Source organism: Cyanistes caeruleus, chromosome 8 (assembly GCF_971803275.1).
Source record: "Cyanistes caeruleus chromosome 8, bCyaCae1.hap1.1, whole genome shotgun sequence".
In the NCBI taxonomy this organism is placed as follows: Eukaryota; Metazoa; Chordata; class Aves; order Passeriformes; family Paridae; genus Cyanistes; species Cyanistes caeruleus.
The window spans coordinates 18,628,159-18,656,127 of NC_141708.1; the positions used below are offsets into that span (position 1 = coordinate 18,628,159).

The following is a 27,969-nucleotide window of genomic DNA, read 5'->3' on the forward strand; positions in this document are numbered from 1 at the left end:
GCTATGCACAAATAATTTAACTATTCTCTTGACGTGTGTTGTGGATTGATGATATTTTTCTATATTTTTTTCCAAGGATGATATATTTGCTACTGAGGCAATTAAGCCAATGACCAAAATGAAAGAGAAAATGCCAGAGACTAACCTGTTTGATGATAACATTGATATTTTTGCGGATCTAACTGCAAAACCAAAAGAAAAGAAGACCAAGAAGAAGGTGGAACAAAAATCCATATTTGACGATGATATGGGTAAGTATATATAAGTAAAAATTATGCTACCAGTAAAAATGCTACTGGTCTTATAATATTGTCCTGAGTCATATTCATCTAAGATGTTTTAGGACCTTCTGCTTTTTTTTACTTTTTAACTGCTCTGAAATCTCAGGTCATCTTTGGATTTTAACCTTGGATGAGAACTTTCTAGATTTGTAGGACTAGCATGGCATTTAACTAGTTTAGGAGAGATTATAAAATTGTTCTGAGAAAAAGTTTAATTCCTGTAGGGCATTACTCCAGACAAGTTTCTGAGAGACTCATCTTACATTGTAGACAGATTCTGTATTTCAGTTTGCACAGCTTTTTGTATTGTACTTTCTGATGAGTCACTGATATGAACAAATTAGCATCTCTGCCCATCCCACCTTCACTATTGTGTTAACTTCCTTGGAGCCCATAAGCTTTTGTTTACAAAATGCATATACCCAGGACAATTTACAGATACTCCATCTGAAAGCAAAGGTTTGCTATGTATAGTTTGTTAAAAAAACAAGTAGTGATGTGAAATGATGCACAAAGCGTGCTCATTTCTTCTCCATCAGCAGAGATGCTGAAAGTTAAGCGATTCTCAGCTGTGTCTGTTCTCAGGCTCTTCATGTTCATAGCTCTTCCTTGAGCATGTATTTCTTTTCTTTGACAAAATTTCTTCTCTGGCTTTGGTTCTTAACAAGTCTTCATTCCCTCTAACATCCTCAAATTGAACCTGAGTTACTGCTGTTTTACTTGGACTGCTGCTAAGCACTCTAGCCTGATGGCTGAAGTTTGTAAAAGTGCTAGGAAACTTGCTGGAGAATGAACATCTTGAGATTTAAAAATCTTCTTGATTTATACAAAAATAATAAGAGTTAAAGGTTTTTTTGGAAGGTATTTGAAACACATATTGGATGATTTTTTAAAAAAATCTTTTTTACAATTTAAATTTTTTCATGTAGTCTGTAGGAAGTGAAAGAATTTGCCAAGCAGTTACTCCTTCCAAATATTCAGCACAAAAATCTGAACTGAATGTTGAAAAAACCAGTTGTAGAGTGCCACTTGAAAATTAGCCACAACAGAACCTGTTGTTTGAACTTCACTTTTGACAGTCAACTCTGGTACTAAAGCTTTGTGTTTGATGTCACAGCTGATCTTGATGCCTGTTGCACCTAAAGCACCCACATCTGATTGACTTCACCTTCCTGTAGAGTGGTGACTGTTCAGTGGTACAGCCATAGGTATGCATCTCCTTTAGTGCCCATGGAGCTCCAGAACACCAACAGGAGTGCAGGGAGATGCCTGAAGATGAGGGTGTTCTGTGGGCAGTAGACTTGTGGAACTGGCACTTGCCTACGTTTCATGTTAAGGGCTGGCTTAAGTGATCCTGGTAACTCTTCTACAGAGCTGTATATTGTTGTCTTAGGAGAACCTTTCTGCTACAAATGAAACAGTAAATTTCAGCTGCAGTTTGAGGTGTTTGAAGGCTGCAAGCTGTTTTCTTTTGTCTTACCACAGCTTCCAGTCACTAGAGTCCTCAGTCACCTTGTAGCTGATGTCACCTCTGCCTGTCTTCAGAATGCTGACTGAGCTTTCTTGCACTCTGACAAATACTATTTTCCCTGGGCAAAATTTTCTATCCTTTAGGCCTCTTTATAAAAGTAGGAGTGACACCTCTACTGCTTATGGCACTCACTGTACTTCCCCTCTGCTGTAAAGCTAATCCATGTGATAGCTTCTTGCTTTGGAGTAATGCCAGTAGGGGATTACTCTATTTTCCTGCCTTTCTAAACTGCTCTTGTGCTGAAATGTGGTCCTGGATTATTCCTGTGTAATCCCTATGATCAGAATAGTAGCAGACACATGCTGAATTGGAAGTAGTGAGAAGAGACGGGGAAACACATTGTAATAGACCACATTGTGCTTGGCCTCTGCTCAACGTTAGGCTACGTGCTGAAGATTGACATACTAGTTCTTATATTCTGGACTAGTAATTTACAGAATATTCTGAGTAAGAAGGGACCTACAAGGATCATGAAGTCAAACTCTTACATGAATTGCCTATATGGGGATCAAACCCAAAACCTTGATGTTATTAGAATCGTGTTCTTACCAGCTAGACTCAGTGACTATATTAGCCTCTATATAACACCCATGTTTTCTTCATAGGAATTCAAGACCAGTTATGTGTCATTTACACTGGCCTTGTGAATCACTAGTGATCCTCATATCTAAATCTTGTAATGTTTTATACTCCAACTGCATAATCTGAGTATCCTAAATTTTTTAGTGTAGAGTATGAGATGCACTGTTGAATACACTCAGGAATCCTCATGGCAACCCCTCAGCGTATATATGGTAGCAGCTTCATCTCTTTCATGAGCACAGTCCTAAACACAGGTAGTTCTAGCCACAGCAAGAACTGCAGGACTGTGAGCTCTGCAGCTGACACAGGCTATCTGCGTTGGATGATTTAATTTCCGTGTATTGTTGTCCTCTGCCTTAATGGCAGTGTGATATTTTTCCACTTATGTGGCCCTGGTTATATACAACAGATATGCTTTTATTGAGGAAGGTGGTGGGAGACCTTGATTCAAGACTTTGAATATTCATCAGGATGGTGGTTACAGCTGTCTACCTCCTTGCATCTTAGCAATGATCTGTTCTCAGTGGATTTATATTATGTTCTTACTGTGCTGTAGATTAGATTAATGGTTAGTGAATATCACCACAGCAGTTGCTAGCAAATCCTATCTTTTCCTCTTCTGATTTTCTTGAGCAACAACCTCACAGTTCTTGAATCTCTCAGGTTCCTCAGACATGAATGTTCTAGATAAGAGGGATGTTATCTGGCACTTGTATGATAGAATCTGTTGTGGAGCTTTAATTTATTAGTACTTTACAAATGCTTATGAGAGCTTGAACATGGTAAAAAACACAAGTATTATGCTGTCTACTGATAAGAAAAAAAAAATCGTACAGCTAACAGCTTCCATGTATGTCCTTACAAATGCATCCAGAATTGCAAGTACCAGGAAAGCGTTTGTTTTTCACAGGATGTCCTTGGCAGTCACTGCTGCATGATGGAGTCTCTTGTGTACAATATTACTTCTGTTTAGTAGTCACTTCTCATTAAAATATCTTTTTTGTTCCCCTCTTTAGACGATATCTTCTCTAGCAGCCAAGTCAAGATACCTACTCCTAAAACCAGATCTTCCCAAGCAGCCTCAGAAGCAAAATCTGAAAGCAAGGTTCTGAGCACATTTGATGACCCGCTGAATGCCTTTGGAGGCCAGTAGTCAAGGGGATGTGTTGCAGAGAAGCAGCTTCCTTAGCCCTGTCCAGTACTAATATTCTGGATTCTTCAATTCAGTAGAGCTGGAATGAGATGGACATGGATATTTAAATGAGATTACCCACTTAAAATGGTTAGTATTCTCTTGTGCTACTCTAATTCTGCTAAATTATATATTTTTTAAAAAATACAGTAACCTCCTGCTATCATGTTTCCATGGTGCCGAGATGAATACAGCCTGTGCAATACCTGCAATGAAGTAATCTATTATATAAAGTATAGTTTGTTTTATTGAACAGATCTATAGTTAAAATAATTGATAAATAGTAAATTGAGTCTGTTAAACTTCATCTGTCTACATGTCTTACTTTCCTCTTTATTTCCTGCTCAGAACATCTGCATCATGACTTGAAAGCAACCAAAACCACTACCATGCCTTGTGTGGGTCAGCTGCCACCTACTGAGCTAATGGGAGGGTAAGGCTGGGTTCAGTATCAGGTACAGCTTCTCTTACAGAATGAAGCAGTTAGGAAAACTCAGAGCAGGACTTGAGACCAGCTCAAATGAGGTATTTCATTTCACATAGGTACCTAGTGTGGGCCATGAAAATAATGACAGATAATGCTTCTCTGCCAGGAAGAGCATGTTACAAATGAGCACCCAGTGGTCCACAAAGACAACTGAAATCTAACAGTGTCTTCTTCTGTTCAAGTTGTAGGCCATTAAATAAGATTTTTCATCTGCATGGAGCTGTCAGAGTTCTGCCAATAAAAGTTTTCACAAAGTATATCTGTTCAGAGCATGCTTGGTCACTTCCAGGCTAACAAGCCAACGTACATTCTTTATGCAAAGACTCTTGAGCCTTACAGACTTGCTGTCTGCTTTCCCTTCTCATCCATAACACAGTGTAAGCTGTCTACAGGACATTGCAACTCTGGAATCCCTCTGTCAGATGTATTTGGTTTAACTTTGTTTCCTGTATTTTCTAGATTCCCTTCTGGAACAGATGCCATTAACCATACTTGATACCCAGTAGTAGATGCTTGCTCTCCTGCATGCATACAAGCAGAACAAATGCATAAATGCAGGAGGGTCAAATGTTTATTTTATTGTACAAGTGACTGCCTGCAATTTTGACTACATTGACAGCTTTTATGATAGTGACTACTTATCTCGGACTCTTAAGACTGTTCTGCTGTGAATTTAAAGCCTGTGTTCCAAGGACTTCTTTGAGATCAACTTGCACTGAAGTCCTTATTCGGAGACATCTGCTTCAGTCTCTTGTTTCTCAAGTTGGATTTCCTTTATCAGGCACAGTAAATACTACAGCTAAAACATCTAGCACTAATGAGGGTAAAGCAGAAGGAAAGGTTGGAAGGGATAAAGGAGAAACATGATGTATTCATTTGCACCATAGGTGAGCCCGGCAATGATTCATGTTAAGTGGGGAGGGTGGGGGGGGAGGGTAATCTGTGAGTAGCAGCTTGAAAAAGAGTGTGGGGGCTATTTGCAAATGGGTGTCTGCACTGAAAGCACTTGAACTTTATTTATAGGCATTACATCTGCTGCGTATGCCTCATACATGACTTAGACTGCTTCTTTACTCCTTTCTTCTGTGCTTAGAAGGGCATCAAAGATATGATAGAGAAAAGAAGAAAAATATGGTGAATTTTTGTTTCTTTTCCGCTTCTTTCTTCTTGGCCCTTCACATTAATAGCTTCTGTTGGCATTGCAAAAAGGGGTGCTCACAAGCTAAGAACCCTGAGGGTCAAAAGCTCATGGTGCAGGAAAAAAAAAAGCTCCTGCCTTAGTGTTTCTTTAACTTTCATGTGAAAGCTCAGCAGAGAAAAGCTTCTCATAGTGCAAGTTTCTATGATGTAGATCAGAACCTTTCTTCCCTCCTAGTCTTTTTAAACTGGGAGATGGAGAGTCTTTGTGCCTGTTCCCATGTCTGTTCACATATTGAAATGTGTGGTCCTCAATTTTAACAGACAGTGCCAGGTCTAGGCACTTCACTTTTGAGAGGGCTTGGTCAAGTGGTGACTTTTTGAAGTGGGTTTTGGCTAGAGGGTTTGGTTTTGGGTTGTATTGGATTTTTGGTGATTTGGGGGGGTTTTATATGTTGGTTTACTTTTGAGGTTTGGTTTTTTGGGGTTTTTTTTGCAAATTCCATAAACCACGGCTGTGTATTTATAGGAAGGGCAGAACTGAAGGCTCAGTATTTACAGCATCAAGAAGCTCTGAGGGGTTCCCATACCCTCTACCTGCTTCTCAAAAGCCACACTTTTAACTGTGCCTGAAACCTAACAGCAGGTCAGGGTAGGTCTTGTGTATTTTAAAACCTAAATGGAAAGTAAAGTGGTTAATGTAATTAGCACCTCCTAATAGGATAAGCTTGTTTTCTCTAGCCTGTCATCATCCAAGGGCCCCGCTGCTTCTGGAGCTTGCCCTGGCCACCTCACGCTGAAACGGGATCACAAATGGAGCGCTGACCTTCAGCGAAGGTGTCCCAGAGAAGCGCCTGGCCACTGTCGAGGCCGGGAATGTTCGTGTCCTGCCTGGGAACAGCGGCCCGCCGCTGCGCCCCGACACACCTGGGAGCCTCTCGGCCTGAGCGCAAGGTCTCGCCGCTGGCTCTGCGGCTTGGCCCCGAGCAAAGGCCGCCCGTGCTAAGGTCGCGAGGAGCCGCCGGAGCCACCTTAGGCTTAATCTGCCCCGGCCGCCTCCCCGGCCCCGCCGCACTCCGTGTCCCAGGAGGCAGCGCGGCCGCTGTCACGTGTCCACCGGTAGTGCTGGGAGCGTTGCACAGACTCGCAGAGCGGTTTGGGGCGGAAGGGACCTGAAAGCCCATCCCGTTCCTCCCCCGGCCCTGAGCAGGGACACCTCCCACAGGACCGGCCTGCCCGAATCCCCATCCAGCCTGGCCTTCAACACTCCCAGGGATGGGGAAGTGTATCCGGGTCCTTTCCTGCGCACGCGCTGCCGCCCCGCGTCTTAACGACCACAACAAGCGGCCCGGCGGGCGCCCGCCCCTGAGGCACCGCGAGCCCCGCCCCCTAGGGCCGCTGATTGGCCGGGGTTCGTGAGAGCGGGCGTCCCATTGGCCCGCGGGAGGATCTGTCACTGGGCGGGGCAGCGCGGGGGCTGCCGGGCGGCACCTCCCGCTCCTGCCTCCCCGGCGGCTCCGGCTGCGCTCCGGTCCGTGCGTCCCGCCGGGCCCGGCCGGCTCCGGCAGCTGCGGCGGGCGGGGCGGCGCGGGGGGGAGGAACCGTGTCTCCCCCCGAGCGGGCCCGGCGGCGGCAGCTGAGGTGAGACCCCGCCTTCGCTCGGCGGGTTCCGGGCCCTCGGGAGCGCCGTTCCTGCGGGGACCCGGCGGGGCAGAGGGGCTGTGCTCGAACCTCCTCGGGCCCGGCCCCGCCGGCGAGGCGCGTGTCCCGGGAGGAAGCAGGGGCCGGGGCATGGTGGCGGGGCCCGCGGCCAGCCCGGGGTGCGAGGCCGCCGCGAGGCGCGGCGGGGACGGGGCAGCTGCTCGCCGTCCTTTGTTCGCGGGCGCTCCGCTCGGCCGCCGAGGTTCGACCCCCGCTCCGGTGCGGCGCTGGACCTCGCTGGCGGGAGCACGGCTGAGCTGCTGCCTCCAACTGCCTTCCCTGAGCCCGGAGCAGCCCCTGTCCTTACGCCTTTCTGGAGTTTTTCTCTAGCTCTGACACTGCGGAGGGCTCAGCTCCTGTCAGGAGGTATTGGGCGTCTGGTTGTCAGGTCGCTTGTGGAAGCAGAAATAACAAAGGTGGTAGGTTGCGTCTGGAATGCTGACTGACACTAGAGCTCTAAAACTAAAACGTTGCTAGTAAAATTTGGGGTTATCTTGCCCTACCTAGGTAATAATTTAATGTTTCTTAGCAACCATTTTACATAAAATAAAATTAAGTTCTCTTTAGCAGTTATGTTTAGATGTTGTCAGAACTATATTTGTTTGCTTTATAGGTGAAAAATCCTAAAGATGAACTGCAATGCACTACACGTGTCTTCAAAGCTGCCTTGGCTAGAAGTGGAATGTAGTTTCCTGACAGATCTTCTTACAAGGAAGTTGTAAATCCTTTCTAATGGCCAACAAGAAAGAGCCTCCTTTTTTTAATAAAGATAATATGGGACCATTTCACTACAAACTTCCTTTCTATGAAACTATGGAGCTCTTCATTGAAACGCTTACAGGAACCTGCTTTGAGCTGCGAGTTTCCCCCTTTGAAACAGTTATTTCTGTGAAAGCTAAAATTCAAAGACTGGAAGGTACTCTTCTCTCTTATTTCAGTGTAAACTTTATCACTTTAGAAGAAGTCCTGTTTTAGAAATCATAATTGCTAAAATCAAACCAGAAAACTTAAATGTCATGTTTAGCAATATGTGTAAAAACTAGGTGCTTAGTTTATGGTTTAGGTTTAATTGAAGTTGAGTTGTTTTTCTGTTCTTTCCATTTTCTATAAGTTCATGACTTAGGCTTCACTGGAGTTGGTATGTTTGCTCTTCTGGTGGGTTGGCTGGGTTTGTTTTTTTCTATGTACAATTATCAAGGTTAACTGTAAAAATTCTGTGGATTCTCTGATCCAAGTTGTTTGTTAACTAGCAAAGTTATAAATTTGGGCCAAACAATATATGTGTATTGTAACTGAGTATACTTTAAACTTGCTGCTATGTATGTTGCTGATTAGGTTAGTCAGTTTATGGTTTTTTTATGATACTGCAGTCACAAGAGCAACTGCAGTGCAGGCAAATCCCAAAGGCAGCTTTAAGTTACTGATTTGAATTTTGTTTGGGTGAGTGATCTTTTGCTGGTAGACATCTGGCTGAGCAATGCTTTGTCTTTAAGTGATAAACTTGACACATTTTGCAAAGTGAAAATCTCCTTTAAGTTATGAGGCCAATCTTGGTGCTTATGCAAGAAGAATAGGTGTAGGTTAGTCCCCTCTTATCTCTTTGCCTCTATGGTGAGGATGACCTTGCATGAAATAGTGTGATTTGAAATATTTAGATATTCATAGTTTAAGCATTGCATCCTCTTCTTTTTCACTTTTGAGAGGTTAAAGAACTGTACAGCTGTAGAAGAGGAGAGTATCAGAGTTGCTAGTTTTAAGAAAAGGGATCCTCTCCTTCCCTTGTATACCTGTATGTGTTTTTCATCCTTCTGTCTATGTGGAACCCATCCTCTGGGAGATGTAATATAATGCTGTAGACTGGAATCTAAGATGCTCTCCTCCTCTTATGGAAAACTGCTCTAGTGGATGGAAAAAACCCCAGACAGTTGGCACAAGTCTTAAAACACACAAGCATTGCAACAACAGAGGGGACTGTTTACTAGTAAGATGCACACAGCAGAAGCTCCACCGTGCAGATGACTGGAGCTTACATCCGTGTAGGTACAATAGTGCAGCTGTGTGGATGGGCTTTTGTTTGCTGCAGACAAGGCCGTAATTAATTGCAAGTCAGAGAATGTGTCAAGATACTCCTGGAGGCTGGAGGTGAAGAAAAGGAAAGGGGTTTTCCTACCTATAATCAAATATAGGTGTAAGAGATATGCATAGAACATGAACAGTGAATTAAAAGGTGGCATAGGCAGAAGAGAGCAAAGGCGGCAGGCTCTGGGCAGTATCAGTGTTGGAGTGAGCTTTAAAGGATACATGACAAAATCAGTAGATGTGAGGAAGAGGGATTTGAATTCCTTGTAGTCCATAGAGACTGAATAGCCATACTCAGTTACACCTGCAGCTTACAAAAGTGTCCTCGTTTCATATTAGAAGAACAGCTCAGTAATGAAGTTACAATAATGCTTATCTGGAATTTTGTTTGCATGTTGTTGTTCATAGGATGGTAGGGTAATTACAGCTTGGCTGCCTGCTGTATAGAATTAATAATAAGTAAATTTCATTAAACATGGAAAGATGAGTTCACTGGTGCTTATCAATGAATTGTAAGAAGTCAGTTGAAATATTGATATTCCATAGCAGAGTTAAAATATCTGTACTCTCCTGATTAATGATTTGTGGGAGGCAGAGTAAAAAATTGATCAGTTGTCTGGACGAAACAGATATACAATGACAAATTAATTTTATGTTGCATTTGGGGTTGCTATTGCATGTAAAATAATAATTAACAATTTTTCAGTGACAAAGTTCCCATTATAGTGCACAAGTTCGAGCAGTAAATCACCCAGATGGAACAAAAACTCAGAAGTAATTTTGTTGTGATATAGCATAAGAAGGAGAAGGCTTACATCTGTTCCTGTTTCTGCAGCTGGTTTTCACTTTTCATTATTGTATTGTATCAGCTTTTGTGGGGTGTGAATCTCTCTTATTTAAGCTGCACTTGTGGTTGGAGAATGCCTCCTGTAGTGCTGGAAGACTACATGAGGTCCCTAGTTATATGTATTTTCTACATTTAGATGTTGGGGACAATAGTATGTAAGCAAAGAAAAAGAGATGTTGTGAAAAAATGAGCTGAGACCTGAAAGCTCCAAGAAAAATCTGGAATTGTGTTAGAAGTTAACAAATTGTTGAAATATTACCAATGCCTCTAATTGAAAGAGGCTAATAATAAAACTAAGACAAATTGATCTTTGTCAACAGCTGGAAAATCAGTAGCTGTAGACGGTCTTCACCATAATAAAAAAGCATTATATGGATGGCATGTTAGGAATTTTGACTACTTCAGATATTGTTTGTCATTCTTGATGCCTGCTGGTGATATGATATGGAAAGGCATTGTTTAGAAAGCTGACTAGACATTGGAACCTTACTAAGAAAGAGCTCAATGTTGTGTTTTCAGTGGTTTTAGTCAGTAAAGAATATACATAAAAACTTACGGGTTCTAACGCATCTGAAATTTTAGTGCAAGTCTTCTACTCATACATTGAAGTTATAGCATATCTGATGTGTGTTTGGATCAGATCCACACATCTGTCCTCAAATATGTTTTATGTGAAGTAAGCAGGATATGTGTTACAGTGTTGACTTTGGAGCCCCGGGGGTAAATCGCTCCTAGTCTCAGAATCACTGATTGAGCCCTGTAAAATGGTTCACCTGGGAAGAAATAGCTCCCTTTGTCTCTACTGGTGGCATAAAAGCTAGAATACACACACAGTGCTGCTAGCAGTGCTACCTATTCCATTGGTTTTACTTGTTAATCTGTGTTGATGAACATGGATGGGATGGTATCTGGATTTCAAGGTGGCATAAAAGGATGAACTTTAACTTGAGTAGTACTTAAAAAAATCAGGATCTCATTGAAAGAAGAAGTAATGGGGCTTTTTAACCTGAGGTCTCTTTGCTTTCTCCATTGCACAAATCCTTGTAGCTGCTGGGCTGGGCAGAGTTTAGTATTCATTCAGAAACACCAATTATTACACTGTTTTATAGACACAGCACTCAGGTAGCATATTCATAGTAGTGGTTAATTAATCTATAAAAATACCATAGATAATACCTGTAAGCATGTTTGCTGGGAAAGAGGATTGAGTCTCGAGGGAGGAGGTGGGCTTTGGGATTTGGTGCTGGTGGTTGTTGTTAGCTTGCAGGAATTAATTTGAAGTCTTTGTTATGGAGTGTTAGGTCATTCATTTACGTATCTAGCTTTAAAATAAAAAAACAACTTGGCCATGATTTTTTGGGGGGAGTAGTTGCAACTGAATTTTATCATCTGTATTGTGGAAATATCAGCCGCCTTAGGTGAAAATTTAGATGTTCTCTTGTATTATTGTAAAGGGATAAAGAGAACTAGCTTTAGAGTACATCTTGATTTCAGTGTTCAGTAGATGTTCCTCTGTGTTCAGCAGGGAATGACAGATGCAGCAGTAATTTTGTCGTGTATGTGCAATACTCAGTTCATCATGTAAGTTGTTATTTTTCTGTGGTCTTTTTGCTGTCATTATTTTACTGCCTATGTACAGCAGCTTCACATTAAATACAAGGAACTAGAAGAATGTCAAGCAGACTTCATATAGATGTTGTAATTTCTTTCAATATTCTGTGAATTCAGAGTATGTCATAATGATATTTATTACTGTTTGCATTAGAGAAAACAGCTGTGCTTCTGCCAGGACTGGAGTAAGTGGATTGCACAAGTGTCATGAATTTTTAACAGAACCAAACCTGCTTTTTTCTGTTTACTACTTTTCCCCTACATCTTCTATTTGCTTTATGATTTGCCTCTTTACTGTGCTGATAGAGAAGCTCATGAAGCATTTTTTAAGCTTGTGCTTTGTTCGAGCTGGGGAGACATTTCTGTGAGTGCAAGAGTGCTCAGAGTGGATGGCTGCCCAGAGCAGCATCTGGAAGCTGTAAAGTAAGATCACCTTTGTCAGGAAATTTTGTTGGCCTGCATTCAGTTACTGGTGATTTGCTGTCCATAGTCTGTTCTTAGTCAGTCTCTTGGACAAAGAGCAGGTCAGTACTGACTTCATTTATGCTGCTGTAGTTACTGTCATTCAAGTGAAAGCTGGGGGTTTAACAATTAGGAAAACAGTCCTGCCACTGTAAGCTGTAGGCTTTTGCATCTCTTACTAATGTAGCCAGTTTGTGGGGGAAAATAAGACTGTCTGCCCAGCCTTTCTGTAAACAGAGAGAGGCTCCAGCAATTTCAAGACTGAATGAAAGATAAGTGCAATTTGAATTTTGACAGTAAAATGTATGTGGTGTTTTTAAACATAGGAACTTTATACCTACAACATAAAATCAAGGTTTTTTTCTGAAATCTACAGGGATTTTTTTTTTTTTTTCCTGTCTGAGACAACCAAATCAGTTTCTGTGGTGAACCTACTTAGCATACCAAAAAGAAGAGTAAGGGAAGCTTAAGGCTGTATGTGATCTGCTGATTCAGAGACAGGATAGGGTAGCTGCTTCTCTCCTTCCCCCATTTTAGTAGGTCACATTGTCAGTGCACTTGCAGCCATTTCAGTAGGTATTCTGCAGACTCTTCTGTCCTCCTGTAGCATCACCTGGCCAGCTCACTTCCATTTGAGTATTGACATGTAGCTTATTGCTCTGCTTACCTCTCAGTACTGAACTGGGGCATGCCAGTGATACCGTCATGTCCTGCTTAGGGAGAGGGTATAATGGATGGTTTCACACAGTTCCCATTATTGTTGGCAGTTGCACATGCTGATCTCATGAGCAAATGTCTCCTCAAAAAACCATTACTATAATCCAGAAAAGGGGCATACGATACATATTTTGCTGCCTCTGAAGCCATAGAGCACATACTATTTCCTCAGTGTATAAACACAGAATTCTAAGAAAGCACTATAAAAGGGAATAAGTAATAAAGATGTGTCTGCTTCCAATTACAGCAGAGTATCCTCTTTTCATCTGTTCATTTCATCAAAAATACATTGCTCATTGTTGAATGAGCAAAACCATGTTTCACTCCAGTACTGCCAGCTGCAAGCCAGCCTTTTTAAAAAAATACGCTCTCAGTTTATCAAAGTAATTGGAAATTGCTCCTTGGAGGCTGCTGAAACCATAACAAATGCAGACAGTAATCAGATTGTTTGTAATCAGAAGAGTGCAAAACAACACAAAAAACTTTATTGTAGACTCACTGGCTATTGCCAGCTTGTTCTTTTGCTCACACTGCTGTCTTGAAACATAACCAAAACCAGCTATTAAATAGCTGGCTGTCTAGTAGCAATTGTTAGTCTGCTATATGAACATATTCTTGATATAAATGTCCTGTGGACTTCAGAGGATGTAAGATTCCTGTTAAACACAATCAAGTGGTGTAAAGTTGTGTTGGTCATTCAGGACAGGGAAGATCTGGATACGAGCCATGCTGAGAAAAAGAAAATTGCTATCTTCTGTAAAGAAGATATCTTCTGAAGAAAAACAATGACAGTTCCTCCAAAGTGCACTCCCCCTTCTGCAGAGGGACGTCTCCTACTTGCCTGTTTAATGTGCTTGGACTTTAACCAGGATCTTGCCCCTTTTCTTCCTTGCCCGTGATGGGTGTTGGGAGCTTTGTGCCCTTACTCTATCTAGGAAGGGGCTTCTTGGCTGATCTTGCAGCAGCTTGCTAAGCATTCTCACAAGCCTTTGAAACCTTGGATGTTTGTGGGAAATATAAGAAAGACTGATCTTAGTGTTCCCTTCCTGACAGATGTGTTTAGGGAAGGCTTACTGTGTAGCGCTGCCGCTTGAGTTTCCTATTAAGTATGTGAGCATGTAATGAATAAAAATGTAGTATAAGATTATTTAAATGTAACCTTTAAGAAAATACCTTTATAGGTTTTGTTTCTTAGTTTGAGAAGTAATGTTTAGAACTTCTTGAAAAAGTAGTTCTTGGTCTCTATAAATAGACGTTTAAATTAATATTTGTCATGAATGCAGAGTGAGATTTTAATTACCTGAGTTCCACTAGACAAGTTGAAGAACTTCTTTTTGATGCTGAAGGGAATTTTTTTTTTCCTTTTGGTGGTCTGAGATGTCTCATCCTTTCATAACTGTTTTCATTCTTATTCTATCCAAAATTCTAAGTGTAGTAGCATTCCAGTAAAGATGTGTGAAGACCTCAAGTTTTACCAGCTGTTGCTTATTATCTTTAATGTGTATTACATGTGTATCTAACTGAGTTTACTATGCAGACAGAAATGGTTTAGAATTTGGATTCTCTTTGTGTAGAGTATGGATTTTTAATAAGGAACAAATACTCAGTATGTTTACTTTCTTTTAATAAAAAATAGCCAAATCATCCAGAACTTGTGTTGAAAGTGAGTATTACTTTATATTAGTAATAACATTCTGATGGCCTAAAGAAACACCCAGAATGAAACAAAACTGTTTGTAGGATGAAGTTGAGTTAACTGCTATGGTATAAACTGTACATGCCAACTTTGAGGTCCCAGACCAAGCAGTGATAAAAACACATTTGCACTTTTTGCCACTGTAATAGAGCTGCCACCAGTCACCTTAATGTGACTATGTCTATATTGTGATGTGGGTAATACAAAATACCAATCTGTGATTAAATTATTCAGCAGTTTTTTATTTATAGGTAGAATTTTCATCCTGTTTTTCCTGTCAGTAGGCATAAAGTTTTGAAGTTCAGATAACAGGAAAAAATCTCCCTTATCTGATGACTGGAAAAAGAGCAAGTATTCCATAAGCCTGAAGCAGTTGAACACTTGTACACACCCTCTGCTGAGCCAAAAGACTGAACTTTGTGTATGAGCTAAAGCCTTCTGAAAATCCTTGGTTTGTTAATAACTGTTTGGAGATTAGATATCAAGGCTGAAGACTACTCAAGTGCCTGTCATTGTTCTGATTCTTCTTTCTCCTGTGATCCAGTTTCAGTACATCAGACACACACTCTTCAAAAATCAAAACTCCCCAGAAGCCCTCTTGCCAAGCACCAATTTTAAGTCATTTGTTTGTTTCTTTTGTTTAGGTATTCCTGTCTCTCAGCAGCACTTAATTTGGAATAATATGGAACTGAAGGATGACTATTGTTTGAATGATTATAAGTAAGTATAGAATAAAATTATGTTTCTTATTAATGTTTCTAAACCATTGTTAGCATGAACAACAGAAAACACTATAATGAATAACAGAAAACACAATAAATAAATGTATTTATTGTTACTTACAGCATTTCAGAAGGCTGCACTCTGAAGTTGGTTCTGGCTATGCGAGGTGGACCTGTTAACACCAGAAGAGGTAAGTGTTAACAAAGTTAAAGATAGTGGTTTTCTTGCAAAATCTTATAACTGTAAAGAGCTTCTCTTAGTAAGCGATTTAGACAATCAGACTTCAGTTCCAAATTAATTGGAAAAACACTTAACAAAAAAAAGGATGTGGGGAGTTCCCCATCTTCTTTTACTTAGCATATCAAGTGCACTTTATTTTCTCTTAAATGAGGTATATTTGCTATGTACAGAATCACAAAGTCATAAAATCAGCAGTTCTTCACTTGAAGAAAAAAATATCCTGGAATGTCATTATATACAAATCATTTTAAAAATATGGTTGATAAGACTCAGGAATTGCTACAGATGATAAACTTGGCTATGTAGATCATCTGTATAGGACTAAGAATGAAGAAATTCCCTTGATAATTTCCACTTGGGGAAAAAAGCACAGCATATCTTCTAGGTTGGGGATTCCTGTTACAAACTGGGCTGAACACTCAGAGGTGATCAAAACAACAATAATATTTTGGTTTTATTTTGTTTTTTTGTCTTTATAGTTCCCGTGAAAGATCCTATCAGGGAAATGGCTGAATACATGGATCCTGCTAGAGACAAGATCTGGGAGAAAGGGCCATCCAATAAACAAGTTACCTTCTTAGTGTATCGAGAAGGAGATCGGTTGAATTTCTTCCGTGTGGTTGACCGGGGCGATGGCACTTTAACACCACTATCTGAATCTTTGAGGTAAAGTTGGTTTTAATCTTTGTATTATGCTTCAAAAGTGGGTTGCTGTGTAAATTTCAGCTGTATTTGTTGGTTTTATCAGAAGAGTATCTGGCATATTGCAAGAATTATTTCCTAAGGGCTATTAAATTGTTGTAACTGTCCTAACAGCACAGTAGTGCTTTGTGGTCAGTGGTTGTGCTGATGGTTCTCTTATCACTGTGTGCACTAATTTTGTGAGATAAAACTGACTTGATACTTCAGGCAATTATCAACATTCCAGCCTTTTCTGAAAAGGAACTTGTTGTGAGAGAATCAAATCAATATTTTATCAGATATTAAAAACTTCCGTTAAGTGCTGTCCCTAACATCTTAAGGTATTTGTTTAGTTTTGTAAACATTTCCCTGTTCAAATAATAATGGTTTTTTCCTATGGATGTGACTTGACTAAATGATTAGTCAGGAAGATAGTAGATTGGCAGTGCAAAATCCTATGGGCTTTTTTAGTTTGTTGTTTGGGGAGTGGTTGTTTGGTTTGAAGGGAGGGGTGGTTTTGTTGCGCTTCTTGTGGGGTGGGGATTTTTTTTTGGTTTTGTATGGATTTTGGTTGGAAGGTTTTTTTGTAATTTTTTTATGTCTTTTTTTTTTTTTTTTTAAATGTACTGAAGTAATAACTATATAGCCAGATTTTGGATGTTATTAGGCCTGAGGTTAGCTACTGTTGAGGTACCAAGCTTGTGTCAATTGCTGTCAGAATCCAGTGGTCTTGTCTTCAGAATGACAGGTGTATGACTTTACTTACTACATTGTAGTTGTAGTAAACAGTTTGGTAGTCTTTTTCCTAAAAATATCAAAATTTATATATATTAAAAATTATTGAATTTTATTTTTATACAGCAGCTTTTGGATAGGTACTTTTATCCTCTCAATAACTTAATACTTGTACAGCTGTGAGGAAAGGAGTCCCTTTTCTGGGAGCTAGCTGTGTTTTCTCCAAGGCTAAGGCTCAAACTGCTTTAAGTGACTATTCTTGTTTCTGTTTGCAAAGGGAAAGCAAGAACTTTGTACTGGGTTTATATTCAATTTGTATTCAGAATGATACTACCCTTAAAAATTTTTATAAGACATCTATACTTAAAAACCACTGACTGAAAGAAATATCAAAGTTGAATTCCCACATTGTTACATAGAGTAGAAAGCCCTAGTGTTTGATATACAAGGAAAAGATACAAATATTTTAGATCTGTGATTTTATCTTTCAGCCCCTGTACTCTTTCAGTAAATAGCCACATATGGTATTGTTTGAAATAGTTTTAAAAAGACATAACTGGTTAAGAAATGCTAACCTGACTGCTGCACTGGGCTGGATACACTTCTGGGAAGATGAGCAGACTGGTGTAATTCTTGTTCTTGCTGCTACCCTACCTGTTACCGCTTTGTTTCTCTTTAGCCTCTGGCTCCAGCAAACATCAAAACCCATTCACAGAACTGGGACTGCAGATGCTATACTGTGGATTAGTGCAAGGAGCTGTCATAAGGAGCTTAAAATTTAATTTTTCCATAGAATGGGCTCCCTGGTATCTGCCTATATGTTCAAATTTTAGTATGTGTGTTGATGATTTTTTTTTTTCCATTTAAAACTAGTGTAGATGGTGGTCTGAAAGTCTTTGTACTTTTCCATTGGGTAAGCCTAATGTATAGAATTATTAGTAACTTTACTGAGATTGCCCAAATGTTGCAAATGGGGAGGAGTAAACCGCATTCGTTTGGCTCTTGCAAGGTACCTGGGTAAGCCTTTCAAAGCACAGCAGCATGGAGGAAAGTCAAGTACATTTGGTTTAAGAAATGTGCTGGCACTGGTCAAGAGAACCAGTTGGGTTGGAAGCCACCTGAGTTGAAAACATTCAGCTTGAGTTGTTTCTGGTTTTCTGTGCTTTCTAAGGGAGTTCACTTACTAGCTTTTCTACTAAGGCAAATAGTCATTTGGTGGGGAAGGAAATCCTGATTCTTGAGTTTGTTATCATGTCTGGATGAGACTGTGTGAAAGTAGCAAAGGGAAGAGAGAATGGAAGCAAATCAGACCTTTTTGTTTGATCTTTGTAGAGTAAAGCTGTGGGCCAGTCTGAATACTATTGTTTTCCATATTGACAGATGTGTCATGTGTGGGTATATTCGTGACTATGCATTTTGAAGCACTTGTTTATCATCCTTTTTCACAGGATGGAGATACCTGGAGCAGAATTCATTGACTGAAATTTAAAAATGAGACATTTGTTTTGGTTTTGTTTTATAAGTTCTCCAGATAATTTTATCTGTGGTTGAGCTACTGGTTGCTTGTGGTTGAGTTAGTTGACAAAAGTATAAATGCATACAGTGATCAGTATCTTTGGGTTAGAAGAATGTTGAAGGTGGAGGACTGGCAGACACTCGTGCCAAAAGGGTCTCAGCAGGCTAATAATTTTTGCAACATACATTTTACAAAGAAGAGCTCAAGAATGTTGACACCTATGGACAATGTAAATTTAAAATTTACTTATTGTAAAATGGGCTGAAAATATCACTAATATCAAAACTCCCTGTCCAACTCCCTTAATCTTACAATCGCGTTAAGGCAAACAATCCTTTTGTCACTCTTTCTTCTTTTTTTTTTAATTGGTGCGTGGTTTTGGCCCCTATTTGTCAGAAAATGAAAGAAAATGATAACAATTATTTTTGAATTTAAAAAAAATCAAAAACCAACCAAACATGAGATGTACCACTTTGCTTTCTGTCCTTATCTAACAGGAAGGGATGTTCAACAAATTCTTTTGACTTGGTGATGGAAACCTTTGTAAAGATAAAATTTTGAAATTATTTTGTAGTGTTGGGTTTTTAACCAGGAGAAGTGTGTACATGTAATATGCATGCTGACTGTCCCCATATGGATTTACTCAGGTTTGGGTAAGAAATGACTGGTCTATTTTGCTGACTCTTGCTTTGAATTTGCTGTCTTGCTCTCCACGCTGTCTCCCAGCTGTGTTGCCTTTGGAATTCTGTTACATTTTAGGAACTGGATTTGGAGAGTCAATGCAAAAAATGCTGACTCTAAAGGCAGCAGAATATTTCCAAGAATCAGGTAAGATGACAGCTCTAATTAGTGATACTTTCTTTTTGGTACTGACTTCCACATGACTTTCAGTTCTTCCTTGATCTCTTTTGGAGAGTAGAAACCTGAGCAAAATCTACTAAGTCATTTGTATGAACACAGGGGAATTAGGGGAATTGCCTGGTTGTCATGATTTCTAGATGCTCACAACCTAATGGAAGAACTAAAACACTCTAAAATGTACTACATACAGTGTTGAAAATTCATCAGTTTGTAATGAACTGAACAGTCCTAATGGTTCTTTCATTTCACTGTCAAATGTTGAATGTATTACTGATCAATGCTTTATTGCTTTATAGGAAAAACAAGTTAGATGCAGATTTTTAAAACTTTGAGGTTTTGCACTCTTTCGGAATGCGGAATGGAAGAAGGAAATGGCATGCTATGAACTTCCAGTGACTACTGACTTAAATTATTTTGTCTTGGGACTAGCAATTCTAATCTATTTATTTTTTTTTTCCAAATGTGAGACTCTTTGGACTCTTTAGAAACCTAAACTGATCTTTTTTTTTTTCTTTTTTTTTTTTTTTTATTTTGAAAAGGAGAAATAGAGTATCACATCCACATGGGTGACCCCTCCATTTCCATTTATGGTGAGAACACCCCTCAGGATGGATAGAAATTTGGACTTTTCCTTCCATGCCAGTGTCTGGTTAATTGGAAAACTGATCAGCTTGTTCTCTGAGTCACACACTTAACAGCTTTGGCCATATCTTCAGGAGACATTTGTGGAACTGGATGTCCCCTCTGTGGGGAAAATATATAGTGAGTGTGAACCAACTGTATATGATATAACAACTTGCCAGAAGTGTGGCTATGTTGAGATTCAGCAACATCACTTGCCCTAATAAGGGATGCTTATGTGGATAAATGGATTTGAAATATCTTTGCATACAGTTTTACATAACGTTTTGTCAACAGATCAACTACGGATATGACTTCCTAGTTGTGAGAATACATTGAAAATGTAATTAAGTTACTTCATTAAAGGGTGAATACAAACTTTCTTTTATTTTCAGTGGTGGTTCAGTTTATAATTTATATGCTGATGATGAAGATGAGACAGAGGCATCACCTTCTGGCCAACAGATCATTGAGAATTCAATTACTATGAACAAAATGAAACTGCTCAAGGCAAAGATGGAGAACATGAATCTGAGTAAAAAGGTGAAGTTGTGATTTCAGTTTTACCGTCATAAAATGGCCTGGGCTTTCCTTGTGCTGACTTTTCGAATAAGTAGATCAGATCCTCCGCCATATTGAGAAGTCAAGTTATCATGGGTAGTTGATTTCTCAACTATTGTTGATGTAAATACTATTGTATAAACGTTCTGCTGAGGGGCATTGGCATTCCTTGGACCTGCCTGCCCTCATTCAAAGAATTCATTACTAGTCCTGGATTTATTTGCAAGGGTAGATTTTTTGGGGTGGGTGGGTTTTGTGGGTTTGTTTGTTTGGGTTTTTTTCTTCCAATACTTTAAGTAACATTGTTTTGCAATGCTGCTCTGGTAAAAGTCAGTGTTTCCCAATGAAATGAAATTTCATTAGATATACTGTAACTGAAAAGCCTATGAAGTGAAATACAGGAATGATATTATCTTGAAAATAAAACATAAAGCTGGTGCTCATGTGTGACTAGGTTTCCTAGATATAAAACTAAGAGATTGTACTTCCTTACATCTTTTTTTGTGTTTGAGACCTGAAGCTCCTCTGGATAACTTTGATGGCATTCTGGCTTCCTTTTTCTATGTCTCTGATATGTCATCTATTTATTGAAAATATTTCCTGATTATAATCTTTGATTTTATTACTCGGGTGTTGGGTTGAAGTCTTGATGGCTAGTAACATATGAAGGAGTAGAAAGAATGATCTGATCTTTTCTGGCATTACACTGTCTGAATTCCTCAGAATATATTTTCAGTCAGGTCTTCTGAGTGCAACTGGAATTCAAATACTAATTGTTGTTGTATCTGAATTTTTTTATTTTGCTTGGACTTTTTTTTTTTTTTAAATAGCCTAAGAAAACTGTCAAGGTGAAGCCTCGCCCTCCCATGACTCCTCGACCATACAGTGGCTCGGTGGCTGCTGCTCGTCACCGCTTTCTCAGAGTGCTCCCCCATATCGGACAGTCGTGCCTACCTCCTCCTGGGAATTTGCATCAGTCGGAATCTCCCCAGAACGCACTTTCAGCATTGGCTACTTTGGCCACTGCTGGTAGAACAATGCCATCCACAGCTAATCACTTCCTTAAGGAAGATGACACTTGGCAGAGCAACTCTTGGTCTCAGCCAGTCAATAGCATCAGGTTACCACCGAAAATATCTCGGGTTGAACTAGAAAATGCAAAACTACCTACGAATAGTATTCTGACTCCTGTTTCATCCCTGCCTGCAAATTCAGAAAAAGTATCTGAAAATGTGACCTCAGCAAGTGAGGAGGATGCTGTTTTGTTTCCAAATCTAACAAACGTGGAACTGTATGGAACAGAAGAAGAACATCTACCTGAACCAGATGCTTTTGCTTTTTTAACAGAAGCAAGCACTGCTGAACAGTGTAGTGAGATATATGACATAGGAAAGGTGAACCCAGAGCTTGAACTGCCTGATGGAGACAAAGATTCTAAGGTTGTAGAGCAGCATAGAAAACCTATTGGCAAAGTGCTGAGCACTGCAGCAATGGAGACTGGTCTTCTCAGTACTCGCGAGTTAAGTCCTCAGAAAAATCTGCTTTTGTCTCCCCTCCGGTATTCAGCGCAAGTGGCACATCACGGTACTCTGAAACCACAAGCACAGCCCAGATGCTTTGAGGCTGGTAACTTGAGATCTACGGCCTCCCCAAACGTGCTTCGATCATTGGAAGTACGTAGTATAGCAGACTCCTCTTTTTCTAGAACCACTAGATTTTGTAGTGTGAAAGTAGAGTCACTTGGCAAAAGACCTGATGTAATTTCGAAAGCAGAGGCTAGGGACATCACAGATGTGGCTAGCAAGGCAGCCAAAGAACCTGCGAGTTCTGTAAGTAACTTAGGATTTCTGGCTTCGCTGGCCCGAAGCACAAACAGGGAAAGTTTACAGAGTTCCTGTGGGGCTGACAGGTTTCGGACTTCTGGTATTGCACTACCTACAAACCTGCAGCATTTTCAGGAAGAAGGCTTTAGGAAAACTGCTCCTCCAAATGAAGCTGCTGAATATATTCTAGTGAGTATGCACATGTCCAAAGAAACCGGTTTTCCTGTTTATGTGATATTGATGTTATAAAACTACTGTGTGTGTGTGTGTATGTGTGTGTGTCTTGTCAGGAGAGGCAGATGGGCTGTGGGAGGTGTATTTAAATCCCTGATTGTCTTAAACTGTTTTCTGAATGGCAGATGATATCTAAACTGCCTGTTTATCTAAACAGGTCCTAAAAGTAATTTTTCATGAAGATGAAAGTGGTTGTTCAGTTCACAACTGAAATTACAAGTTATTGTAGTGATAGAGTTGTGAGTGTGTGTTAGAAGTGTCATCTGGCTTCTGCTGCACACTAATTGTCATTTATTCCAAAGCGTGCCCAGTGACTGGCACCATATGTGCCAGGCTTCTGGTCTCTGATGTACTTTGTTGTTTTGCTGTGTTTTGAATGTGGGGAGATTTATTAAATAGCCTTTGAGGGTAAGGCTTTATATTGCAGAATTGTAACCTTGTGTGCAGAAATTATCTTGGCCTCTTCGTGGGTAGATTGATAAAACATTGATACCAAATAAGCTGATACCAGACTACCTACATTTTCATTTAATTTCCATCTGCTAGTAATTTCCTTGTGGAATTTTTTTTGTTTGTTTTTTTAGTCTGCGCATGGGCTTGGAATGAATGGAAGTATGGCAGCTGTAGGGAAAAGAGTAGGTAAGTAACTTACATAATAATTAAAGATGACTCTTTAATCTTTCCTGATATATCACACATCGAGAGGACAGAAATAATTTATCTTTGTAAGGCATTTGGCTTAGAGTCCTTGCTGTGTTACATTTCTATAGCATGGTTAATCTTTTAATATTTTAAGCAATTCTTAAAAATGCAGATGGCATCCAGGTCTTAGGTGGACCATAGCTGCAACACTTTCTTAGCTTTTTTAATACTTAGTGAATCCTGCACATCATCTGTATATCTAAATGTGAGTTTCTGTGCTGAAGTTTCCAAATTATCATTTCTGTGAATATTTCTGAGTCTTAGGAAATCAGAGCCAAATTTTTCAGTAGCATTGTCTTTAGTACAAAAAATAGTGGGGAGGAAGCAATAAAGGCCTGGATGCTGCAGAACACTGTTATAGTGCAGATTTTTCACTGTTTTTTGTGGTGGTCATCATTCTTTCCATCTTAGCCTTGGTAACTGTGGAGTGCTTAATGTTTGTCATCTACTGAAAAAGGATGTGTTATGCATAGATATTAACTGCTTATGTGATTAATTCTATTGGGAGGAAAGGAATCATCTGAATTAATGCTTTTAAAGCTCTTAAGACAGTAAACTGAGGATTTTCAGCACATTTAATTTTTATTCTATATATCTTTGACTTGCAGTTAGCAATTTTTCTTTTCTTTCTGTATGACCTTAGGAAGAAGTAGGTATGTATTCCAGATCCAAGTATAGAAAATGAGCTACACAATAGATGTCCAAATAGCAGCTGCAACAGAAAAAAATATGTAATTGTAATATTGGAGCAAAAGCTGCTAAAAGAGTGGGTTGTGCCTTTGTTTCACAAGAGTGGGTACAGCTTTGACTTGGCAGGCAGTTAGTAAACAGGTCTGGCCTTTGCTGCTCCAGAGGTGATACCCTGAGAGCCTTGTCTGCATGATGGGGAAACCTGCTAATGCCTGAGTCACTTTGGAAAGGACTGCCAAGAAGACACCCTCTGGTGAATCTTATGTTGGACAAAAGTGTATTTTCCAAAAAATGCCAGATAATGAGTTAGTGTGGTCATATCACACAGGCTCAGGAGAGAGATGTGGCTGGTAATGTTATATCTGTTGTATAACTGGCCAAAGGACAGATCACTTTTCCTTGCAGCTGCTGTAGGGACGTAAATGTGAAGACAGGTGTATTGTTTTTTCTGTTCAAGTAGGTCCACAGGGCCTGCTTTCTCCAAGCTCTGTCTCTTTCACAAACTGGGCTAACTGATGCTTCTGAAATTGTGTGCTTTTAGGTGATGAAATTGTTAGTGTGGCCAAATGTTGCCTGGAAGTTTCAATGCTAAATGGAAGTGGGGTGGGAGTGGTTAGTAGTGATGACTGTGGTGTGTAGTGACTGCCTGGTGCTCCTATTGAGTGTAGTCTGCTGCATTTCAACTCAGAAATGACTGTTGGGGTTAAAGGTGTGCTGGGACAAAAAATACTTGCGAACTCATGAGATAACTTTTAGGGAACATCCCAACAACATAGCAGTAGAAACACTGAAAAGAACGTTCGAGAGGTTTCTTTGCTCTACTGATCCAGATGTGGGAAATATGCTTAAGCAAGTTGAGGACAAGGAACTTACTCCTCCAGAGGGAAGGGAGAAGAAGAAAGCAGAAGCCTTTTCTTTACGTGATCTCCAGTTAATAAAGCAACAGCCAAGAATTACATGGCAAAAAATAAAAATAAAGTAAATTTTTAAGTATAGAAATTTTACAAACATCTGCAAAGTACTTAATGTAATTATACAGCTAAGTAGAGGCCTGTAGTCTAATACTCTACTTTTCTTGCAATTATGGAGTACCAGCAAGATTTTAAAACGTTGCAGTACTTACTTGGCAAACTAGTATACTGAAGATATTGGACACTAGGTACTGGATTGCCCAGTTAATTCTTGGTAAAGCCATTGTGCACAGTGCTTTCCCAGTGACACTCTGTGTTCATTTTACACCTGAGAAGACCATTAAGAGATCTGTTTCTTGATTTGTTCTGTGACTTCTTGCGTACATGAACTTTTAAGGGGTGTTCAGAATAACAGTTCTGCTCATTGGGATGCCTTTTCCAAAGGTGTTCATAGGCTTGATGTGTGTTTCCTGTTTTGGCTTTCAGGGTTTATTTTCCCCTCTTCTTTTAGGCTTTGGGGTTACCACCTGAAGTATCCTAAGAAATGCAAAATAAATCTGCGTTTCGAAAGATAACATTTAACTAGTTTGTGAATAAGTTGTCTTTGCTGTCTTTCTGCTTCTGAAAGCAGGTGAAGCAACCCATCTTCCACCTGTGAATGGCTTAATTCAAACAAAAAAGAAAATTTCAAAGCACTGCTTTCTTTGTGGCAAGAAAACTGGATTGGCAACCAGCTATGAGTGCAGGTAGGCTGAGTATATAATCAGCTGTTACTTAAAATTGATAGCTGAGTTAACCAAAAAGTTTTCTTTGCTGCATGGTATTCCTTTAGCATAGAAAATCAAAAGGCAACCTTCAAAAAAGTTGTAATTCTCAGTTCAGCAAAACTGCAGGAAATAGAACTCGGGGAATGTTGCCTCTGTTCTGCTTTTGAAGTGTATGTTCTTCCAGGAGGGTCAAGAAATAGAAGGTAACAGAATGGAAGGTACCAGGAAATGAACAAGATAATAAAAAACATTTTATATTGGTGGGAGAAGAACTTGCTACAAATACATGTTCTGCAGAGTTTCTCATCAATAATAATACCTTCCAACAACTTCAGGAAAAACCAGGAAAACTCTTCAGTCTCTGATTTTGAAACAGTTTTAGACATTACTCACTTTTCCTGATGAGCAAATAGCTGCAAGCTCTTCTAAAAGTAACTAATCAGCTTGCTTAAGGTTAAAAATTAATGGAGAACAGGCTCATCTCCAAGAATAGCATTTGTTTTGGTTTCAAAAGGAGTAACCAGAGGACCTTCTACTAGAAAGCAACATAAACCAAATAGAGAATACAGTCATATGAGAAAAGTTGTGATTATAGGACCAAGAACCAAGGAAAAGAAAACTTACTTCCAGGCACACAAAGCCTCAGGAACAGCTGCAGATTTTATTATGAATGGAGATAGATAAATAAATAGAGGATTATAATATAATAATGAGTTTGATGGGTAGCACTTAATCCATTTGAACAGATTATGGATTTTGAGTGGTGTCAGGTACTGTCAAGAAGCATCTCTATCAAATCAGGCAATAGGACACCAGTATGGGTCTCCAGGTAAAGCACTTTTCCAGGTCATATGCAACATCCAAAGTATGCTTTTCTCCTGGTAAGACTCTTAGCTGCAGAAATTTGAAGCAAAAATTTGAAGCAAAATTCCTGATCTTAAATCATCAAAATTGCAAGTGGTATTGGATAGATGAACCCTTTTGAAGTCCTAAAGGAAGTTATGTTCCCTGTAGTTTGTCTGATTTCTTAACAGCTGGCTAAAGCTGTATTTATTAATCTTAAATGGCTAATTTGAGTTTATGCCAGGCAGAAGTTATGCTGAAAACAGCAGCTTTGATTGTCTGAGTGATGTGGTTTTGACTTTAAATGCATTACATGGATTTCACCTGAGGGAATTATTGTCCATGGTTTTGTCCTCTGAATTCTTCCAAGTAATATTGTGTCCTTAAAATAATATTCCATATTCTCACAAATAATATTGTGAGGTCCTTAAAAAAGAAAGTAAAAACAAAGCTAATCATTACTAATTTATCAGTGTATTTGATCTTTGCTAGCTGGTTCCTGGAGTATTGATCTTGCTTAGCTTCCCAGCTGAAAAGACTGCTGGGTCAAAATTAAAACATGCAGTGTGAAATGCATGTGTGACACAAAAATGTCATTTTGTGTACCCCACCCATTAATGTTTTATCAGTCAAGGAGGTTAACAATTCAAACAGCTCTGTCATTTAGGACTTGATTAAGCAAAATGGCTCCCAGCATGTCAGAGCATTAAAAGCTTCTAAAAGCTTGTAACTTGTAATATTCTTGATTCTTCAGATGTGGAAACAACTTCTGTGCAACACACCGCTATGCAGAGACTCACACCTGCACCTACGACTACAAGAGTGCAGGACGGAGGTATTTACAGGAGACCAATCCCATCATAAGTGCACCAAAGCTTCCCAAAATTTGACATGGTTGTGCTGCATGTGGCCACTCTGCTGTTGAAGAATTGTATTGAATTGAGAGAAGCACTTGCTTAAACTGCATAATTTTGCCATGCTCCGTATTTAAAGATTTGCCAAGTAACAAAAGCACATGAGGATGCATCGAAGAATAATGTGAACACTACTGCAGTTAAAACTTTCCTTCCTGAGTGAATGAAAGGTTAAAAATTAGTTTCTAAAAACTTACACTACGATTTAACTGTTACTGCACGTGTTGTGTTTTATATTTGGAAAAGCTATTTCACTAGACAAGTCTTTAAAGATGCACTTTACTAACTTTACTGTATAACCAGAGTTGAGGGGGTGTTGTAATGAGGGTGTCATGTAATGTCTTCTGTACTCTTGGTTTTGTCCATTGTGTGGTATCTTCTAAGTTATTTCACTAGAAAGATCCTCCTCCCTCCCCTTTCTTCAAAAAGCCTGTTTTGAGATTTTAAGGGGATAGTGTGTTCCACCCCTCTGTTTCATTCTGATTGATATTCGTACATTGTGTGTCCATTCTGAAAATTACATATCATCTTAATCACATTTTCTTAAAATAATGCTGTTTATATGACAAGTTTGTTTTTAAATAGGAGGTTCCCTGTTTGTTGCCATTAAATATAAGAAACAACTTATTTGAACTTTTTTTGTAATCCTAGATTTTTTTAAGACTTCACAACTTGCTTTGTTAAGATGTTGAATGCTGTTGCTGGAAGAAATTCTAATAAATATTAAATTTTATTCTTGTTTATGCTGTCATAAATGCACAAAATAACTTCCTTCTTACAGTGTGTTCCTAAGTTAAAGTTGGACTCTGTTGGGAGGGTATATT

At 39.5% G+C, this 27,969-nt stretch overlaps 2 protein-coding genes and 1 long non-coding RNA gene across 26 annotated transcripts in view; 2 read left to right on the top strand and 1 right to left on the bottom strand.

The window, feature by feature from the left end:
* LOC111931127 (WASH complex subunit 2-like) overlaps positions 1–4,330 on the top strand; it is a 36,821-nt gene extending 32,491 nt beyond the window's left edge. For 4 of the 9 annotated variants that reach the window (XR_015289885.1, XR_015289883.1, XR_015289882.1 and 1 more), the window contains 3 exons: positions 77–251; positions 3,411–3,676; positions 3,935–4,330. Coding sequence is in view for 4 of the 9 variants with exons in the window: in XM_086899911.1 (XP_086756037.1) it covers positions 77–251; positions 3,411–3,547 (312 nt within the window). In the remaining 5 variants the exon portion in view is untranslated. Of the gene's footprint in view, positions 1–76; positions 252–3,410; positions 3,894–3,934 lie in introns of those variants that run through there. The other 5 variants (XM_086899911.1, XM_086899913.1, XM_086899909.1 and 2 more) reach the window with 2 other exon arrangements.
* On the bottom strand, positions 149–6,610 carry LOC147651901 (uncharacterized). The gene is made up of 2 exons (XR_015289888.1): positions 6,037–6,610; positions 149–3,626 (listed from the first exon to the last, which is right to left on the bottom strand). It is a non-coding gene; the product is annotated as an uncharacterized LOC147651901 (long non-coding RNA).
* Positions 6,055–27,878, top strand: ZFAND4 (zinc finger AN1-type containing 4). Of its 16 annotated transcripts, none has more exons than XM_086899914.1 (11): positions 6,693–6,851; positions 7,525–7,827; positions 14,968–15,043; positions 15,169–15,236; positions 15,766–15,952; positions 18,978–19,046; positions 20,096–20,243; positions 21,092–22,273; positions 22,903–22,957; positions 25,250–25,367; positions 26,986–27,878. In XM_086899914.1, exons 2-11 carry the CDS (start codon positions 7,644–7,646, stop codon positions 27,119–27,121), a joined length of 2,223 nt encoding a protein of 740 aa, XP_086756040.1. In that variant the 5' UTR covers positions 6,693–6,851; positions 7,525–7,643; the 3' UTR covers positions 27,122–27,878. The 16 variants fall into 16 exon arrangements, with proteins under 16 accessions (XP_086756042.1, XP_086756050.1, XP_086756047.1 ...); XM_086899919.1 differs by having other exon boundaries at positions 6,700–6,851; positions 25,253–25,367; XM_086899916.1 differs by lacking the exons at positions 6,693–6,851; positions 18,978–19,046 and adding an exon at positions 6,055–6,329.
* The last annotated feature ends 91 nt before the right edge of the window (positions 27,879–27,969 follow it).

Excerpts from the sequence above, each read along its gene's own strand:
- ZFAND4 (XM_086899914.1), top strand. The coding sequence starts at position 7,644 with ATGGCCAACAAGAAAGAGCCTCCTTTTTTTAATAAAGATAATATGGGA. Across the intron at positions 7,828-14,967 it reads TAAAATTCAAAGACTGGAAG|GTATTCCTGTCTCTCAGCAG; the intron begins GTACTCTTCTCT and ends TCTTTTGTTTAG. Across the intron at positions 15,044-15,168 it reads TATTGTTTGAATGATTATAA|CATTTCAGAAGGCTGCACTC; the intron begins GTAAGTATAGAA and ends TGTTACTTACAG.